At 35.8% G+C, this 20,631-nt stretch overlaps 1 protein-coding gene across 2 annotated transcripts in view; it reads right to left on the bottom strand.

The window, feature by feature from the left end:
• Window positions 1–4,048: 4,048 nt before the first annotated feature.
• LOC128229255 (serine/threonine-protein kinase ULK3-like) overlaps window positions 4,049–20,631 on the bottom strand; it is a 197,977-nt gene continuing 181,394 nt past the window's right edge. For both annotated transcript variants that reach the window (XM_052941045.1, XM_052941041.1), the window contains one exon: window positions 4,049–8,777. In XM_052941045.1, the coding sequence (XP_052797005.1) occupies window positions 8,758–8,777 (20 nt within the window). In that variant the 3' untranslated portion in view covers window positions 4,049–8,757. The remainder of the gene's footprint in view (window positions 8,778–20,631) is intronic.

Raw genomic sequence — 20,631 nt, 5'->3', positions numbered from 1 at the left:
TTGACAAGACCGATCTACCGTTGACAATTTAAGTACTAATTAAGTGCAATCAGTTTCGCTTCTGGTAACGATTGATTAAATATGAATGTGAATATTTCTTTATTAATTGTTTTAATGCATCCTCAAATTTAAACAGGTACACCAAAAACTACAAAATAGACGATTTTCATCCACAACATCGCGTCACTGTAGTTTTTTTTCTCAACTGTATCTAGATGAAAACACAGCGAAATCAGATTTGGCAGTTTCAAAATACCTCATCTGGATAATGATGATGTCGCACAGTGTTACGAAAACCATTAATCTCTCAGAAAGAACAGATACAAACACGAAACAAAATTACCGTAGGTAATGAACGCCTCTCTCAATAAATGGCACCTAACCTTAGCCACTTATTTGCGTGCACTGCTCCTTAGCATTGTGCATAAATACTAATTTTGAAGCAAATACGTCATTACCGGTTTCTAGACGGATAACTTTTGATCAATACACATTTATATTGTACCAACTTGACACAACAATCATGAATAGTGTTGCTAATCGTCAAAACAGGCCAATATTATCGAGGGATCCTAACCTTAGCCGTGCCTTTTAGTTCGTTTTCCTCTCGAGTCGATGCCGATGTCCGAATGTTTGACAAAACTACAGCATGTTTCATGGAGATCCAAGTACCAATGGGTGTGGAATTTTCTCTAGCAGGTTTTTCACAATATGCCAGTGTTTAAACTGGCTTCCAAAATTTTAAATCGCCAAAAAACTCACCTTTTACATGGGCGCCGCCATCTTGTTTGAATGCTAAGGTTAAGCTCGATTCTCCCCCCCTGGTAATGAATTCAATGTAAACTTAAAATAACGAGCACGATCATTGTATACGCCGAGAACCACTATCTGGACCCTTTACAAAAGGGTGGTAATACAATGACTGCTCTCTGAATACAAATAAATTAAAACTTTAGTTCATATGTATATGTATATGTGTATTTTACTGTTTGAAAATATACGAAAAGGACGCCATGGACTTATGCATGATATCAGGAACGATATAATGATCGACTTTCCAACATTACCGAGCCCGGAAAACAAACACTTCATCTCCGGAGTTATGAAATGAACGCGTATAATATGGATTTCCATTACTTATAATAGTAATTATTTTAAAGATGTATAATCTACGTTGTGGTGTCGAAACATTTCTCTTCTTTTCTTCTTTCGTTTTCACATGAAAGGATGAGGTATTACAGAGTATGATGTAACACAGAGATCTTACTAGAAACCTTAAAATGCAAGTCACCACAACGCCAAACGAAACCAAATTAATTTGCGCCCGGAATAGTAAAAAAAGAAACCAGTATCGAAAAAATATCAAAATTATAAAGGCTCAAGACACAACCGTAGTGCCAGTAGAAGTCCAGGATGATACATGTTATATGCTATGCAAGGTGATGGTGTTGTTTTAATAACGCTTCTGGTCTAGATACATTGTATGAAAGTATGCATACGGAAATAGAGCATTACTGGACCAGAGGCTACATATGTATATAGATGTCTTGATAATCCAGTATGAATGATCACTGTTAAAAAATTGTTCGGCCGAAGTAGTCAAGAGAGAAAAAACAATATCGGTATAAACTGTATAGAGACATTTTGAGTTAACAATTCTACCGATTTAAACTGTTACATCCATAGCACTATTAGAAGTCCATGATGATATTACATGCTATGCTTGGTGATGGTGTTGTAATATAACGCTTCTGGTCCAGGTTCATTGATAGGAAAAACAGTTTTTGATCCTAGCCCTAGTCCATTCATTCACTTAAAGATATTTAAGTTTTGAAAGTACATTTTGTTAAGACCCATTGATAAAAAAGAGAATGCACTGGACCAGGAGCTACATAACTGGGTATAGAAAGTATACTATGTATTTTTATCCCGCATATACATATTAAAATGGAAACAAATCGGGCGCGGGCCGATTTAAAAAAAAAACAACAAAAAAACCCTATATATTATTTTAATTGTTTGTTTAAAAAAAAACCATAGTAACCCTCTCTGTATATGTACATGAACACTTAAAAAACATGTAGGGAAAACAGGTAATGTCAACGCACTCTCTGGTCTTGAAGAAGTTCCAATAATTAAATAGTGTGGCAATAGTTGGGCATCGACAACAAAGTGGTCAGTTCATATATATATGAGAAATATAAATTCATATAGTGGGCGAAAAGTCCTGTTCTCACAACACTTTCTTGTCAATGAACTGATCGCGAGTCTTGCCCATCCTCGAAAAAATATCATTCTTACACGTAAATGTTTTTTAAGATACAGCGCAATATCTAAATTACAACTGTAGTTAAGACTAGAGAAATGAAACCATATCCAATATTCAGAGCTGTGAGGCCACTCTAGATGTCATTCATCGCAGGTTTCGCGGCATTTTGGGTGACGGGGTCAAGCCATAATGCAGCCATTATAGGGCGCGAGCAGACCTTTATAAACTCAACAACAACAACAACAACAAGCGTTTACAAAACGTATAGCTTCCGTATAGGTAGGGCTACTGATCTCGTGGCACATGGGTGTCCTCATAATGAAACTTGGTCGGTGGTCGTCGGATTCGTTCAAGCGATACATAAGAATATAGACACGCCGAACTGAATATACCATTTAGGTCATTACTTGAGTATATGTATTTAATAGTATGAGGATTAGGACACGTTGAATAAGACGGCCCGGGGAAATAGGTTAGGAGATAAAACCTCATATACATAAATAGCATTACGGATAAATATATATATATATATATATATATATATATATATATATATATATATATATATAAATATATTTCGCAGACATATGGGTACTGGGAGACTCAATCCCGCGTCAGGCCGGCGAGAAAGCACGATCGAGGGGTATACCAGATCTGAAGCTTCCCGCGTCAATTTCCTGGTGGGGAGTCGGCGGCCTCACCTGGCCTAAATTCACGAGGTCGTTCGAAACGCAGGTTCTCTTGTGTTCTCCACCAAAGATCATAGTCATACATATCGGGGGAAATGACTTAACCCAGGCTCCCTGTTACGTAATTTCAAACCAAACCGCAAAGGAAATCCGCTATCTTAGAGCGGCCTTTCCAAACGTAATAATAATTTGGGTTGACATTTTGGACCGCATGGACTGGCGCACACAGTCTTACTAAAAATAATAATTAAAGCCAAAAGAAACTGCTTAAACAGACATGGTAGGAGCTGGGTTAGGCTTACGGGCGCGTTCGATGTTCTGTCGATCGATATTGACTCTACTACACCGGGGTTTTATCTGTCCGACGTGGTGCATCTCTCGGACGTCGGACTAGAGTTTTATTTAGATTCAATGAAGGACATCCTTAAAAAACATATCTAAAACAAACGATCATTTGCGTGGCCTAAGGCATCAGAATTTTGGAGGATAAATTTATTTCATTAAATTTATTGTGGCGTAAAATTCTGTCGGTTGGTTGACAGTTGGCACATAAATATTAATAAGTTTAATATAATAAATCATTTATTGACTAAAAAATAATGACTACTGGATTTGTGACCTCTACCAGCGTTTAGCGTGGCTCCGGTCTCATGTCCTTTACATTGGTTTAGAGGTTACAGTCCACCAATTTTTAAATATAGTTAGGAAACATGTTGTGCAAGTTAGTTTAGTCTTGCATGGCCGTCGGGAAGGTCATTCCTGATATTGTACCATGTGTCAAGGCTAACGTTGTTTTGTCAGAGCCAGTGCCGGCTCCCGAGCTAGTGCCAGCTCGCATAAATATTAGTTTGAGCTAGTGCCAGCTCGTGTACAACTGTTAGGTTTAACATCTGTGAACAGTTTTTCTTATTTTACATTTACAAGCATTTAGGATGCTTCAACCGGCGGTTTTACGACCGACGGGATTTTACGTCACACTGCGGCCAAAACTTGCCACTACTTAGGTTTTTGATAAATATGGTTCATACATACATTGTATGTATATATGTATATGTCTAAAGGTTTCCATCAATAAAAGTAAACATATATCCACGTTTTGTTAGTTTTTATTTCGCATGATATAAATAATACACAAAAATCAAAACAACAAGTTTAAACATAATTTGACCAATTATGGTTCCTGACAAGATTTGACCTAGTGACCTAATTTTCGATAATATGTGACCCAGTTTTGTATATGTCCAAGAGTTCATCAAGGAAGACATTTTGATTAAGTTTCATGAATATTTGACCATGTATAATGCCTCTAGTTCGTTCCAAAGATTTGACCTAGTGACCTAGTTTTTGACCCCATGTGATCCACTTTTACAAGTGGTGGAGATTTGATCAAGGGGAACATTCTGACCAAGTTTGAACATTTTCTGATCAATGCCTACCAAGATATGGTTCCGGACGGACGGACGGAATGACGTACAGACAAACAACGCCAAAACAATATCCCCCTCCCAAAACCTTTGATTGGTGCACCCTGCTTCAGCTTTCTGGCATCCTGTTGCCTTTTTATTAAACCCTGCTGTTCCATTTGGTTTGATAGAGTTAATTTTCAGAAATAAGTATAAAGATAAAAATACATTATTGTGACACTAAAGTAAAGATAACGGCTAAGGTATTTAACTATTCGTATCGAAAGTAGTTACAACACAAACACAATGAGAATTGAACATTGGTCCTTGCAAAGTGACCCAAAACGGTTGGAAAATATTTGAGGTGGTACGCAAACTTTAATGATAATTCTAAGTCGAAAAAGGGGCATAATTCTGTCAAAATGCTTGATACGGTTGACCTCCTCCTGTGTACAGGTTGGGGGCATGATGGTGAACAAGCGTGCAAAGTTTCAAAGCCATATGTCCATGGACTTTGAAAATATTTGAGGTGGTACGCAAACTTTACAGTAAATTCTAAGTCGAAAAAGGAGCATAATTCTGTCAAAATGCTTGATACAGTTACCTCCTCCTGTGTACAGGTTGGGGGCATGATGGTGAACAAGCGTGGGAAGTTTCAAAGCCAGATGTCAATGGACTTTGAAAATATTTGAGGTGGTACGCAAACTTTAACGTAAATTCTAAGTAAAAAAGGAGCATAATTCTGTCAAAATGCTTGATAAGAGTTACCTCCTCCTGTGTACAGGTTAGGGGCATGATGGTGAACAAGCGTGGGAAGTTTCAAAGCCAGATGTCAATTGACTTTGAAAATATTTGAGGTGGTACGCAAACTTTACAGTAAATTCTTAGTCGAAAAAGGGGCATAATTCTGTCAAAATGCTCGATACGGTGACCTCCTCCTGTGTACAGGTTAGGGGCATGATGGTGAACAAGTGTGCAAAGTTTCAAAGCCATATGTCAATGGACTTTGAAAATATTTGAGGTGGTACGCAAATTTTAATGTAAATTCTAAGTCAAAAAAGGAGCATAATTCTGTCAAAATGCTTGATAGAGTTACCTCCTCCTGTGTACAGGTTGGGGGCATGATGGTGAACAAGCGTAGGAAGTTTCAAAGCCAGATGTCAATGGACTTTGAAAATATTTGAGGTGGTACGCAAACTTTAACGTAAATTCTAAGTAGAAAAAGGGGCATAATTTTGTCAAAATGCTTGATAGAGTTACCTCCTCCTGCGTACTGGTTGGGGGCATGATGGTGAACAAGTGTGCAAAGTTTCAAAGCCATATGTCAATGGACTTTGAAAATATTTGAGGTGGTACAAAACTCTTACAAAAACTTTAACATATTAAGTGGTTACGCCGACGCTCAGGTGACTAGGATAGCTCTCCTTATTCTTCGAAGTCAAGCTAAAAATGTTATTTCTCTCTATAAAATAGGTTGTACAATATCACTTTTGGAAAGGGGAAATGATCAATGCATTGACATGAATTGCTCTTGAACATATTTTTCAAAGGTGATATCCACACATCTTTAAAAGAAATATAATAATAATTCTAATAATGATTTCATTAAAATAAAAACAGCAATAAGGTGCATGATAAATGTGCATGTATTTCCAAGCAAGACTTGACAACAAAACAATAAGTCAAAGACATTAATCAATACATCATATGACAACAATAAAGTAAATATATGATATACATGTCTAACAAGACAAAACCAATGTAAATAACAATTGAAATTCAAAAAATAACAAAAGAAATTTGACCATCTCAAAAGACTTTCAACCTTAGGTCAAACCAAATTGATGTTTTATTTGTCAGTTTAACTTTACCATTTTTTTTTAAATGTGTTGTTTTTATACCTAAGCAACAGCTCCAATTTTAAAACTCAAACAGGGCTAAACAACATTATGTGCATGCCTTACTATGAAATACCATAGCAAAAAAGTGAACAAACCTTGATGTGAATTTATTCCACATTTTTTAAACACATCCAGAAATAGATAGTTAATCATTATTATATATTTGAAATGAAAATAAGTTTATATTTCTAGGGTATGAACATAATGGGAAACATTGATAATTAATTAATACTTATGTAACCTCCAGTCAATGTAAGAATAAAATACTGTATTCCTGACCAATGTGTTTTATGAAAGTTTTATGTTCAAATTATATTAATGTTGGTAAAACTGTAAGGTAGTGTCACCAGAAGCGACCCATATACGCAACTTTCTTTGGGTTTGGATATTATCCTCTCACTTGTTTAAGTACAAACTCTGGCATACTCGAGTACTCCGGCAAACTCTCAGCTGTCAGGTTCACACATACCTCATGCATAAGTCTTTCTTTTCTCTGCAATTATGTGTTATGGCTTCACAGTCCTCATCTCTCTGACACAGTACCGGTACTTTCACCTTATACGTATAAAATTATTGCCAGGAAGCGGTGGTCCTCCATTCCCAAGCTAAGACATAAAAATATTTACATGTTTTTCTTTTAAAGGGGCTAGACACCAGATGATCAGAACATCGGCAAATACAGTCTTTCCTCAAAACAAGCCCAGAATTGTCAATGTGAGCTAGTAGGAGACCAATAATACATCACTTGACATGGTTGAAATAATGAACGCAACAATCATTTAGCTGTCTTATCTGTGTTTCCCCCTTTAAAAAGCGCATAATGGTTTCCCAGTTTAAATCATATCTGTTTTTGAGTACAGATAATTATACCAATGCTATTTTTAAACTTACTGGGATTTACGTGGTAGACAACCCTCGTAAATTTCAATTTGGAAAACTGCGCAAAAACTGCGAAAGATTCTTACAAGTGGTGTAAACTATATGATACATCAATATATTATAAGTAAAATTCAATGCTTTGTACACACCAATGTCAATTTTATTTAAGTTCTTGACAATTTTCTTTTTTTCTTGCATGATCTGGTGTCTAGCTCTTTTAAAGTTTTCACTGATGATTCTGGTGAATCATTTACCACATTTAAATATGTTATATTATTTTCATATTTGTACTAACATGTGATCAAAGTGAATTTTATTCAGGGTTATATATCTAAATATAAATTATTCAGAAAAAATCATTTCTCAGCCAAAATCAGACAAAGCTAAAGCTAACACTGAATGTGATAAATATCTCCACCTTCTTTTTATACCCCTTCCCTAAATTTGCCATGAAATGGAAGTGGAAAATGGGTGGTAATTGTTGGAGTATTGGAATGACTTGGCAGTTTGTGAAAAATGAGAACAAAAATGAGAAAATTGGACTTTGATCTTATTTTAATCATTTCCCACCAAATGCCACCCCAACGTGGTAATTGGTTGAGTATTGAAATGTTTTCCACGAAATACCACATGGCATATATTTTCACCAAATGCCAACCCAAAGTGGCAGTTGGTGGAGTATTGGAATGTTTTCCACCAAATGCCACATGGAAAATATTATTTCACCTGCTCGCTCCAATATTTCTCAGACGAAATCTGACAAAACTAGAGCTATCACTAGATATTATTAATACCCCCAACACACCACCTTCTTGTAATAACCTATCCCTAAATTTGCCACAATAATAAGGTAAAGGAGAAAAGTAGGCTTTTTCCACAGATGGACAGATGGATGGACAGACAGGACAGGGTGATTCCTATACAGCCTCCACCACCAAGTGGTAAGGGTATAACAACAATATAATGAGTGGAGCTTTATAACAATATGTTAACATATTTTAATCTTGTGGTTCTGGAAATTTTGGGATATCTAACCAAGAATATATTAAATGAAAAACATTTCAGCTTGCCAATGCTCATTTACGATTTGGTACATTAATGGCGCAACAAAGTTGAATATGAGATGGTCATGAAACGACAATTACTAACCTTTTAAGAAAGAATTATCTTGTTTTAGTAAATAACTACTAAAATTTAAAAAAACAACAACAAATTATTAGACAAATTTCCTGCCTTAAAATAGAAATCATCCAAGTTTTGAAAAACATTATTTTTTGAAAGTATACTGCCTTTCGAGACAGTTAACAAAACTCACCCTTGTGTTTTTGTTATACAAGTAAAGCATACAAATAGATGTGCAGTTTTTGTTTTACAATAACAACAAATGACACAGAACAAAAAAAAATATGTATTGCATGTACGTGTTAAAGGATTATTTGGTATTTTCTCTCAACACAGTCTCTGTCACAATGTCAAGTAGAAAAAACATGGAACTTTTTTGTCTGAGACATGATTCTGTCTAAAAAAAGACACTGACAGGGGTGTCCATGATGACACATGTTACATTCAAGTTGGCATTTCAAAGACAGCTGTCACTAGCTTTTTTGTAGAAACGCTTACTGGATCTGACAACCATCTGGAAAATATGTGGAAGAGAAAATGGTAAAAATATGATGAAATGTACAATGCAGTACTTGTTTTCAGTAATGGTGTATTGATTATCAAACCAAATATAAGCTGAGCTTAGTGCTAGTCTTTAACACCGAATAAGAATATAAGCAATGTAAATAAATGTTCAGTACATATAAAGGTTAGTATCTATACTATTCGAGTAGTTGGAATTTAAAAAAAGGGAAAGTATAATGACTTGTAAGGAGTATATTGAGGTAAATTAAATATAATACCATCTTGATTACCTAAATAGCACTAATATTACAGTGGTAGAAAATATCACAAGCCTGGAAGCCCTGTTTATTGTGAAACTGAATTTAAGTGTGTAAGTGATTAATTGATGTAAGCATATCTGCTGACTGCACACTGATAACCTTGATATGGTCAGACAAGAGTTTCACCTAGTAACCCAGAAAACAATTAAAAATCACCTAATATAGCTTTAAATATTTATTATATTATAATACAAGGAACAATACAAGGAATTCAACTTTGTATCCCAGTTTTACACCATAAACAGTCATCATTAAAACAAAACGACATACAGTTGTAAGGCAAATATAACTAACAAGAATAGTTAAATAAACAGGTACAAAATTTATAACAAGGTTGTGCGTCATGCCATACTTTAATGGCACTTCAATTAATGTTTTTTTTTTGTTCAGTGAAATATGAAATGGTATTGGTACGGGTATGTGTACTAGTCCAGCAGCGGATGTCCAAAACCTTGCATCGGATTATATAAAAAATGTTTTTGTTTTTTTAAGTAGCTTAGACCCCCAAGTTAAGGAATCCGTTTGATGGCCTCTCGCCACCCTTGGGGAAATCAAAATATTCAAGATGGCCGCCAATTTTTACCAAAATCAACAAATAACTATGCTTCAATTCTTGTGAAAATCTATGCGTTTATGGTTTCTGAATATTAAACAATGAATTATAAGATATTTCACACCATATTAAGGCCATCATGGCGTCCAATATGGCCGCCAAAACAAAACAAATCTGTCTAATTTGTTATATTTGGTTGCAAATAGCAGTATCTTGGATTGTTTTAATATGTACAAATCATGTGTGCTTTATCTATTTTAAATAATAATACATAGTCACATATTTACTATTAGATGGCGTCCAAAATGGTCACCATAACAATCATAAATGAACACAGAGTAAATAAAACATGCACAATTTTTTACGTATGTATTTAAAAAATATGGCATTATTTTCATTAAGCCTTCGGCTTTCACATGTATACATAGCATATTATTCTGTACGTTTCAACCACACCGCTCTTTAAAAAGACGTTTTAAATAACCCGCCTTATCACTGCGCATGCGCATATCCACAACCGGAAGACAAGACCCATGCTGTGTCACTTTTTATTTTGGCGTGGACCAGACCGGTCGCATTTTAGAAGAAAGAAGTATCATAGACGTGCTAGAATTAGAGGACAGCGTAAGTATGTCTTCGGACCATACTGATAAGTCTCTCAGTGGGTTTTCTTCTTTGGAAGATAACCAGATCCATTCTTCGGATGGTTCCGAAAAAACGACAACAAAGCCAAAAAAGGTTGTTAAATCTGTTGTTGTTGTTCCAAAAAAGTCAAAGACTTTGGTTAAAACTCCAGTTTCTACAAGTAAGACAAAGAAACCGTTAAATAAAAAATCAAAGAAGTCTTCGGACAAGAAAAGTGTCTTCGGACAAGAATAGAAATTCGGATAAGCAGTCTTCGGACAATAATGGAATTGATATTTTAAAACTTACTCCCGAAAATATTGACTCCCTTCCGGGTTTGTTAGGGAAAGATAGTTCATCATTTAATGATTTTGAACAATTTTCCCCACAAGATTATCCCAGGATGCAAATTCAGATTGATGCTAATGACATTTCAGATACGGAACTAGCTGAAGAAAATGTGTTGCCTCCTCCGGATTTTACGAGTGTGTTTGATACAGACAGTAACAATAACCAAGTTTCCTCGGAATTCGGGTGGACAATGCCAAAGCTGAAAGCCCCAGAGATGGGCGAGCCAGTAAGTGATCCATTAGCTAAACTTGTGAATGTTGCTAGTTCTAAGCAATGTGAAATGGATGGGGTGGTGACTAAATACAAAGTTCCATCCAACTGTGATTACAGTTAATCAGGAAATTTGGAAGATTATGAATATAGGTGGACATCTAAATGATAAGTTGATGGTGGATATTCAAAACTTGGTGGCTGATGGCATTGGTTTAGTTTTGAAATTGGTGAACCTTTTAAAGGATCAGAGTTTAGGCACTGAGGCTAAGGGTGTTTTGTCAGACACTTTGACTATACTTGGCCAGACACAATACAATCTTTCTATGAGAAGGAGGTACATGATTAGGCCTGCCTTGAAGAAAAAATATGCTGGTCTATGTAATCTGTCAACAGAAGTTACAAAGAAATTGTTTGGTGACCATATTGATAAAGAGATAAAAAGTTGTGAAACTTTGTCTTCCATTGGGAAGGATTCATACCCACAGCGTGGTACCTTTGCTCGTGGTTGTGGGAGATTCCAGCAAAGGCGTGGTGGTTATGGAAGTTATTATCAGCCAAGGTACCAGCCATATGAGCAGTACAGGCCAAGAGGCGCTGGCTCTTGGAGGGGTTCGAGGTCTAGGCCGCATTCCGAAATGCTATGGCCACAGCCACAAACGATCAATGGAGAGTTCAGTAGGTAAACTAAAATTGTATGTTGATCAATGGAAAAATTACACTAATGATTCTTGGATTATTAATGCTGTTTCGGGCTATAAAATTTATTTTGTCAAACAACCATATCAAGAAAAAGTCCCAAATGAGATACCTTTTGATGGGGAAAAATGGGAAATTGTTAATGATGAGGTAAATTCTCTGTTAGATAAGGGCGCAATTGTTGAAACTGTTGAATGAATCAGAAGAGTTTATATCAACTCTATTCATTGTTCCAAAACCAAACAACAAATTTAGACCTGTCATTAATCTTAGATTTCTAAACAAATTTGTTGGTTATAATCATTTCAAACAGGAGATATTTAATGTTGTTTTGGATTTAGTGCAAAGAAATGATTTTTTCACTAAAATGGATCTTTTAGAAGCCTATTTTTCAGTGCCTATCCATGATGATTCCACTAAGTATCTGAAATTTTCTTGGAATGGTCTATTATACAAGTTTATTTGTTTACCGTTTGGTTTGGCTATTGCGCCATTCCTGTTCACTAAGATTTTGAAGCCTATTTATGCCTGGTTCAGGAAACAGAGTGTCCGATGTTCCTATTACATCGATGATTCATTGAATATGAACCAAGATAAGTTAATCTGCTCTAGAAATACAGAAATGATGACAGACACGTTAGAATCCTTGGGGTTTGTGTTAAATAGAGAAAAGTCTGTTCTGAAACCATGCCAACGAATCCTCTTTTTTGGTTTTATCCTGGATTCAGTAGAATTTAAAGTATATTTGACTCAGCAAAAGATTCAAAAGATTTTGATGATTAAAAAAATAATAGGCCAAAACATTATTATCAGAAGGGGTTGTTGTCATTCGAGATTTGGCCTCTTTTATTGGTCTATTAGTCAATGCCTTCTATGCTGTGTTTGAGGCAAAATTACACTTTAGAGATCTTGATTGAAACAAGATTAAAGGGTTAGAAGGATCAATGGATTTTGATAAAAAGGTTCAGTTGTCGGATCCTAGTATCTTGGAACTAAAGTGGTGGCTCAATAATGTAGAAACCAAACATGGGAAATTGATAAGACCCATGCCTGAACATGTGATTTGTAGAACCGATGCATCGTTTCTGGGTTATGGAGGTATTGATTTATCAAGTGAAACGCATACAAATGGTAGATGGGCATCTGAAGAAAAGCATAACAAATCGATAAATTACTTGGAATTGTTGGCAATATTTTATGTATTACAAGCATTGTAATATGACGTACAAAATACGCATATAGAAATTCAGTCTGACAATACAACAGCAGTTTCTTATATATCTGAATTTGGGGGTATGGCTTCCTCTGATATGGATGTTTTAGCGAAGAGCATTTGGATGTGGTGCATAGAAAGGAATAGTCATTTGTCAGCTACTCATATACATGGTAAAAGTAATACCGCAGATTATTATTCAAGAAATTTTTCTTCATCAACTGAGTGGATGCTAAAAATGGACATATTTGAAAGGATATGTTTGCATTTTTTCACGCCTGACATTCGGATTTATTTGCCTCTCGATTAAACAAAAGACTAAACAAGTTTGTTTCGTGGTTTCCAGAACCTGGCGCTAGCTTTACTGATGCTTTCAGTGTCTCGTGGCAAAATATGTCACCATATGTTTTCCCACCTTTTAATATTGTTGGGAAAGTGATAAACAAGATCATACAAGATGAGGTAGATGAGTGTATCATAATATTTCCATTTTGGTGTGCGCAATCTTGGTTTACCATGATATTAGAAAACATGTGTTCTTTTCCTGTTAGGCTACCAAGACACCGGGACCTATTGACATTAGCGCATAACAGAGAGGAACATCCTTTAGGGAGGAAGTTTCGACTCATCGCAGCAACAGTATCAGGGAAGCACTCAAAGGTCGAGGTCTTTCGGGAGAACTTGCTGATTTCATCATCAAGTCATGGTCAACAGGTACTAGGAAGCAATACCAACATGCATGGAGACAGTGGGGTATTTGGAACGATATCAGGTGTAGCAGTGCCTCTCAGACGTCTGAAATGGTTGTCTTGACATATTTATTTTATTTGCATAAGAGTGGTAAATCTTACTCCGTTATTAATACACACAAGGCTATGTTGTTATGTACTTTACCATTTTTTGGGAATTCTTGGTGTAAAAATACAGATTTAATTCCAAGATTTATGAGAAGTGTTTTCATTAGTAAACCTCCGAAACCTCGATATATTGCTATGTGGGATGTGTCAATTGTGTTAAGATTTTTGGAGTCTTTGGGCAAGAACTCTGATCTTTCATTGAAAATTCTAACTTTTAAGACTGTTGCTTTAGTGGCTCTTGCGATAGCTCCTAGAGCTCAGACTTTAATATCATTGTGTTTGAATAATATGATTGTGGAAAAGGATGCTATAGTGTTTATGATTTCAGATATATTGAAGACTACTGCTCATGGTGATTAATTTTCAGTTAGGACTGAACATTTCAGAAATGAATCTTTATGTGTTATGCACACATTACTTGACTATATTGAAGCCACTAAGAAAGTGAGATTGTCAAATTCCCTCTTTATTTCTTATGTAACGTTTAAGAAGGTTACTACTAGTACCATAGCTAGATGGTTGAAATTGACTTTAAGTTTAGCAGGAATAGACATGGAAGTGTTCAAGGCACATTCATTTAGAGGTGCAGCTACTTCTGCTGCATTTAATAGAGGTTGTTCATTGAAGTCTATTTTGAAAACTGCTAATTGGAAATCTGATAAGAACTTCAGAAAATTTTATTATAGACAGTCTTTAAGGAAGCAGGATATTTCATTCAGTAATGCATTATTTACTTTATAAATATTGAAAGGTGTTTTTGTTTACTTTGTTGATTATAGTTTTAGTTACCTTTGAAGATGCTATGTATACATGTGAAAGCCGAAGGCTTAATGAAAATGATGTCCCCTCATCCAAGCTTTAGTGCAGGATGAAGGGCATTATTGGAATTAAGCCGGAGGCTGAGCATGTATGCACCTGCCCTTCATTGGTTATCATATACCCATCCCTTTGGAGATGCAACTAAAACTAATTATTTTAAGAGTGACACGGCATGGTCTTGTCTTCCGGTTGTGGATATGCGCAGTGATAAGGCGGGTTATTTAAAACGCCTTTTTAAAGAGCGGTCTGGTTGAAACGTACAGAATAATATGCTATGTATACATGCTCAGCCTCCGGCTTAATTCCAGTAATGCCCTTCATCCTGCACTAAAGCTTGGATGAGGGGACATTTTTCTTCATTTAAATTAACAGTATTTTATATGATATGAATTGATATATTTGTTACATAGCTCAACTGTTTAAGCGTTATTAGAGTTTATTGTTTTTCAAGCGTTTTACTTGACAGTTGCCAAACATTGTACATGACATCTGCACATGGTTGCAACGACATTGAAGAGACTGTTGCATACATGTGATAATTTCTTGGGTCGATTCCGGGACACTCGTAATGTCAACACACACTAGTGGGGTCCGGAGGCATGCCCCCCCGGAATTTTTTTTAAATGGGGAACGTCTGTGGTGCATTCTAGAGCATATCTGGGGCTATTTTAGTAGTTTTTAACATCGGGAAAATGTACCTATTTTGACTGCCAAGAAGTATTTTTTACTTGACATGGTTGTTTTTTTTCTGCATTTAATAAAACCACCAGATATTTTCCCAGGCTTTAAATGAAGTGCTAACCAGGAGCATATGCAGTCTACTTTTGGTTTCATCAAAACAGAAAATAAACAACTTTTATACAGGCACCTGTTTTCCCGCGCTTTTGAGAACATGTGTTACAAAATATTTATTTTTTCATCACATTTAAAACGTTTGCAATTTATGACACACAATATTTTCCAGACGATCAAGAAGATTTTCCAGTCGATGAGCTTTTTTCCGTTTGGAGATGCATATAATTTTGATAGAGAAAGGAGAAAGACCCGCGGTTTCTGCAGGGCGTGATATTTGTGGGTTTCAACAAGAACATCAACTGAAGGATTTCAATTTTATTGCGTTTTATAATCATACCAGCATGAATTAATAAAAATGATTAAATAATACAAGAACATACACTAACAACACTAGTTACACACTTTAAGGGCCTCAGCACACATGTCAGACGTAATTTCTGTCTTAAAGCACGGCGTTTTGGAGTTATACTTCAAGGACAGTAGGGCGTTTATCGCTTGCTTGTTTAGGTTGCCTCTGTCGTCCCTCTGGATTTTCTTCAGACTGCTGAAGCAGCGCTCAGGATCGGCATTGGAGTGCGGTAGCGAGAGCACAGCGAAAAAGAAGTTCAAAACACTTAAGTTGTTTAAAGTTGTTTAAAGTATAACGGCGTATCGACTTTGAAATTTGAATGGAATATGGGATGTTTTCCGTGTTTTAATTTTGTTTTCTTACTCATTTTGTCACTTTCTTTGAACTTACCTTCATGCTCGTTTGTGAAAAATATCAATTCATCAATTAAAAGCTATCATTCATAAGACCTAACAAATCCATAAGAAAAAAATGAATTTGTATACAAGAACGCTCCCCGTCCCCGACTCGCACAACAATAGGCCAATAGATCAATTATCGGGTGATTGACGATGACCTGGACGACACACGTACCAATTAACGGATTAGTGTCAACATGTCCTGTGTTTTACGACCAGTGTCCTGGACAGGCAAAATAGCTGACTTACATTGGTAAAATTAAGATAATCGATTCCGAGATTTTTTTACTTATGTTGTCTATGTTTCACCCAGAAGTTCTATTGATAGCATACATAAGGCTGGTTATAATATTTTGTGGAAACTCCCTTGCCCTTAATACCATTCTATAACCTCCTATAGAAAACAACAAAATCAATACCTTTCAATGGTATTATTTTGGAAGTCTCATTGAAGTGATTTAGGAAACCAATAAACATATACAGCATAAACTTGCAACATGAGCAAAGTATGCCTTATTAACAGCATGCCTGACATAAATTGAGCTTACAGACGTGGTTGACTGGCCGAGGAAAAATTGAGATAAGACCCACCTTCTGGGGAAAACTCAGAAACCAGTCTGCCCGTTTGTCATCCAGATTTACAGGATTTGTCTCGTACCACTAGATGTCGGGCCTCGTCACCCGTAAGCTCCTTCACAATTATGTATAAGGAACATATCATTAATATGATTCATGGATACATACTTAATCAAGTTATACAAGTGTCAATTACAATGCTTTGTATTCAAGTGATAACAAATAGATCATTCATATCATGAAATTGCATAAAAACAGGAAACTTTCAACATTTGCTCATAAGATTTGACAATCACTTGTATCGATGTGAACGTATCGGTTTCCAAGCACTGGGTGCCTTTACATTCATATGCGCACGAAATACTCGTGCTTATAAAACGCCACCAGGCGGTTATTCCATTACAAACAAGGGAAAATAATTTTCTTCTTATTTATTTTACTCAAATGCAGAAAATAATATTCCATTAGAGTTCCCACGCTTCCTACACATTACTCATAAGCATATGCATTCCCCCAAAACGTAGAAAAAACATCGGTGTACTGATCTGGGTTTGACCATATGATATTAAGAGCTACTCTGTACAGTTGTAAATCTTCGGTAAATACTGTGTACTCTTGACTGCACCTGGTGGCAATAAGCTGGGCTTCTTTTAAAGCTGCTTTTATTGTGTCTGGATCAGATGGAGATTTTCAATAAGTGGCAAGTATATATACTGCTTTGTTTTTGTCTTCTTGTATGCTTTGCTCGTCTTGTTTATCTTGCCATTTCTTTTACTACCTTTAAGGGCATTACTTTCTTTAATGGTGCTTCAACTGGCATGCCTTCTTTGGGCCATTATAATGTTCGACGTTGATTTCACAATCAATTGGGTTTGTCATTTCACTCTTGTCAACACGCCATATCACGTTGCCATCGTCTCCATCATTTTCTTTGGAAGTAAGCCGTGTCACAAGCATTGCAAGATAATGTGTTGATATTTTCACATTTTGTTAAGATATGTCCGCATCAAAATTATCCACAACCATCTAAACTAATTCATCTGAGCAATCTGATAATCCCTGAAGAGTTTGGTTATTATATAGTAGCTGTCACTGCTGCTGATATTTTGAATCGCAATACCTCGTCATAGGTACAGGTAACCCCAAAGCTGTTCATTTGGTTTACTTGTGCCTTTGGATTTCGCATTATAACATCTTAACACTCCAATTTGAAGTGGAGTTGGAAAATTGGTCAAAATACTGGTCACGTTGCTTCAAATCAGATATGCTGCTGGAGCGTCATTAAGAGTTTCATAGACACTTGGGATAAAAGTTTCATTACTGTTGGACTGAAATGATTTTCAATTTTTTGTTTCTGCAAACGTATGTTATACATTTTTCTGTCATACTCTATATCTTTGCTTTCGCGAACGATATGTTTTGCTACTTTTAATCGCTATTATAATCTATATCTGACTCATCGTTGTCGTTGACAACTTTCAACAATGCCGGGGCTCTTGCTTTTAATACGACTATCCTTGCAAAACCAGGTGCTTTTACAACTAGCAGATCGTCACCAAATCGTTCAGTCAACGAGGCAACAAGATGTCTTTGGGTCAGTATTACACCTCCTTCAGCCATATATTTTTTAAAGAGTTCAATTGTGTTCAACACAGTAGAAGGATTCTCTAACATCAACCCACAAAGATATTCAAATGCTTAATCAACATCTCTGTCTTCATTGACAGACCCTGTAGACAAACTTGATTAAGCATAGAGAATATTTTTGGGTGACATAAATTTAGCCTTACAGTCTACATGATACATAATTTAAATCAGCAAATTAACAAAGGGCAATAACCAAGGGGAGGACGTTATTTCGTTTCATGCAAACATCAAGTGGGAAAAATGTTTCATGGCAAACAAAATGGCGTATTTGGAATGAAACTTTTGCCTGGTAAGTTGACTTTATCTTGTAATTTTGAAAAATGAATGCATCCAGTGTGTGGCGAAAAACTTATTCTTCAATCGATATCTTCATTTGGTATCATAACTTTAAAGATAAAAAAGTTATTGAACAGGTTTGTGGCTCAGGAGGCAATGTTTACAAATAAATGTGTTGAATTTATCCTCATCGTTTTTGTAATTTCTCGGCAAATATGGCATATCTGTGCATGTTGTAACCGTGCTTGCATGTATATATTCCTATCTTCCGAACGTCAAGGTTGTTACTGGACTGTACATGTTTCCTGGCCGATTTTTTGTACCTTAAACCCCCATTTTGTTTAGTGCAAGCACATTACCCACATTTTGGTGACAATGCAAACAACCTTCTGCATTATTTCAAAATACAAGTGTGTCCAACTGTTCATGTTGTGCTGTAAAATTAACTACATACCTCTGACTCCCTAACAATTGTATGTGTTTATGACAAAACTTTAAACATGAAAATTAACAAACGGCAATTACTCTAAAACTAAATAAGTAAGAGTTACTGTTATTGTATACTGCACTTACCCTCCATGAGATCTATCTACATATGAGGTTTCAAGTTGATATCTCTTATATTCTACAAGATATGACCCAGACAAAACTTTAAGCATGAAAATTAACAAACGGCAATTACTCCGAAAATATGGAAGCAAGAGTAACAGTTCTTGTGCTCTGCACTTGCCCTCAATGAGATCTATCTTCATAATATGAAATTTCAAGTTGATACCACTAATAGTTTATGAGATATGCCCCGGACAAGCGAAAACAGGATGCAACCACCGCCACCGCCGACAAAAGTAACCCCTATATGTCGCCATTTCAGGCTACACAAAAAGCTATCATTGTGCAAAGTGTTTGATTATTTTGATTAAATGTATTTTGTTATGTGTTAAATTCATTTACTTCTTATGAATATTACAATTAGAGCTGTGCCGTAGATCGATTATAATTGACAATTGATCGGAAAGGCTAACAGCGGCGACAATCGATAGTGAAATTTGAACAATCGACTATAAAAACAAGGGACGTAACCGCTAACAACTAATTTACTTATTTCTGGTTAATACTAGTTTATGTTGAAATGTTAAGGTGTTACTATGTTATGTACGCATATTCTTATCAAGTCAATAAGTCACTACAGTACCTTATTACAAATTTTCTTTGTAGTTTAACTGCTAAATTTGGTCTCAACTTTTCATGTTTGTGGTTTAAAAGTGATTTTTAAAACATGTCACCATTTACTTCTAACCATGTAAGAATTTAGTTTTCTCAGTTTTCGGAAAGAAACTGTTCTTGTTAAACAGAAACTGTTCTTGTAAAACATATAGAATATTCAACTGCTTGTTGTACTTGTAATTGACTGATTCTTAAAAAGAAAATGATTTCTCCCACCTCAGATAAGTAGATCCATTAATTTAACCATGCTAGAAATTCTTATCTTGCCCACGGGCCAAGATAAAATGCCCGTATGGAACTTCTTTTAATGGTCACCACATTGTAATTACCTCCCTTGTTGAAGACTGTCGTCTGTAGCGCATCATGGAAACCTTGTCTTGTGGCAATATTTAAAACGCGAGTTAATTATTTCTCGCTTCAAATGTCACCAGAAAACAGTTTTCACGCACCTTTCAAGAAATAATGCTTCACTCTTCTTAGAACTATTTAAAGACCGATCAGACCATTTACATACTCTGAATTACTGCGCGAATATCCATGACAACCACGAATTATTGCATATCGGTACGCAATTATTTTCACTAATTACAAAAGAGTTCCGGCAAAAAAATACATTTTTACTTAATTTTGTTTAACTGAGGTGGGAGAAAAAGCATCTACCATAGCCGCTCGTGTAAGATAGGTTCATCCCGACCCTCGCGCTGGCAATACATCCTACGCTCGGGTCGGAATGAACCTATCTTACACTCTCGGCCATGGAAGATACTTATAATTTTTCCTTGTGTTTATTTTACACATGTATACAATGCTAAATTAATGTAAGACAAAAATTAGAGCCTGTGGTCTCATTTCCTGTCATAGTAACTTGTAAACACTAAACAAAAGTCGCTTTCTGAATAAATAATGTAATTTATATAAAGAAATCTACAAACAATATTGTAAGGGAACATTGT

This window comes from Mya arenaria, chromosome 3, assembly GCF_026914265.1.
Source record: "Mya arenaria isolate MELC-2E11 chromosome 3, ASM2691426v1".
Classification (NCBI taxonomy): domain Eukaryota; kingdom Metazoa; phylum Mollusca; class Bivalvia; order Myida; family Myidae; genus Mya; species Mya arenaria.
Note: the sequence above shows the minus strand (reverse complement) of the source record. Positions and strands in the feature narration are given on the sequence as shown.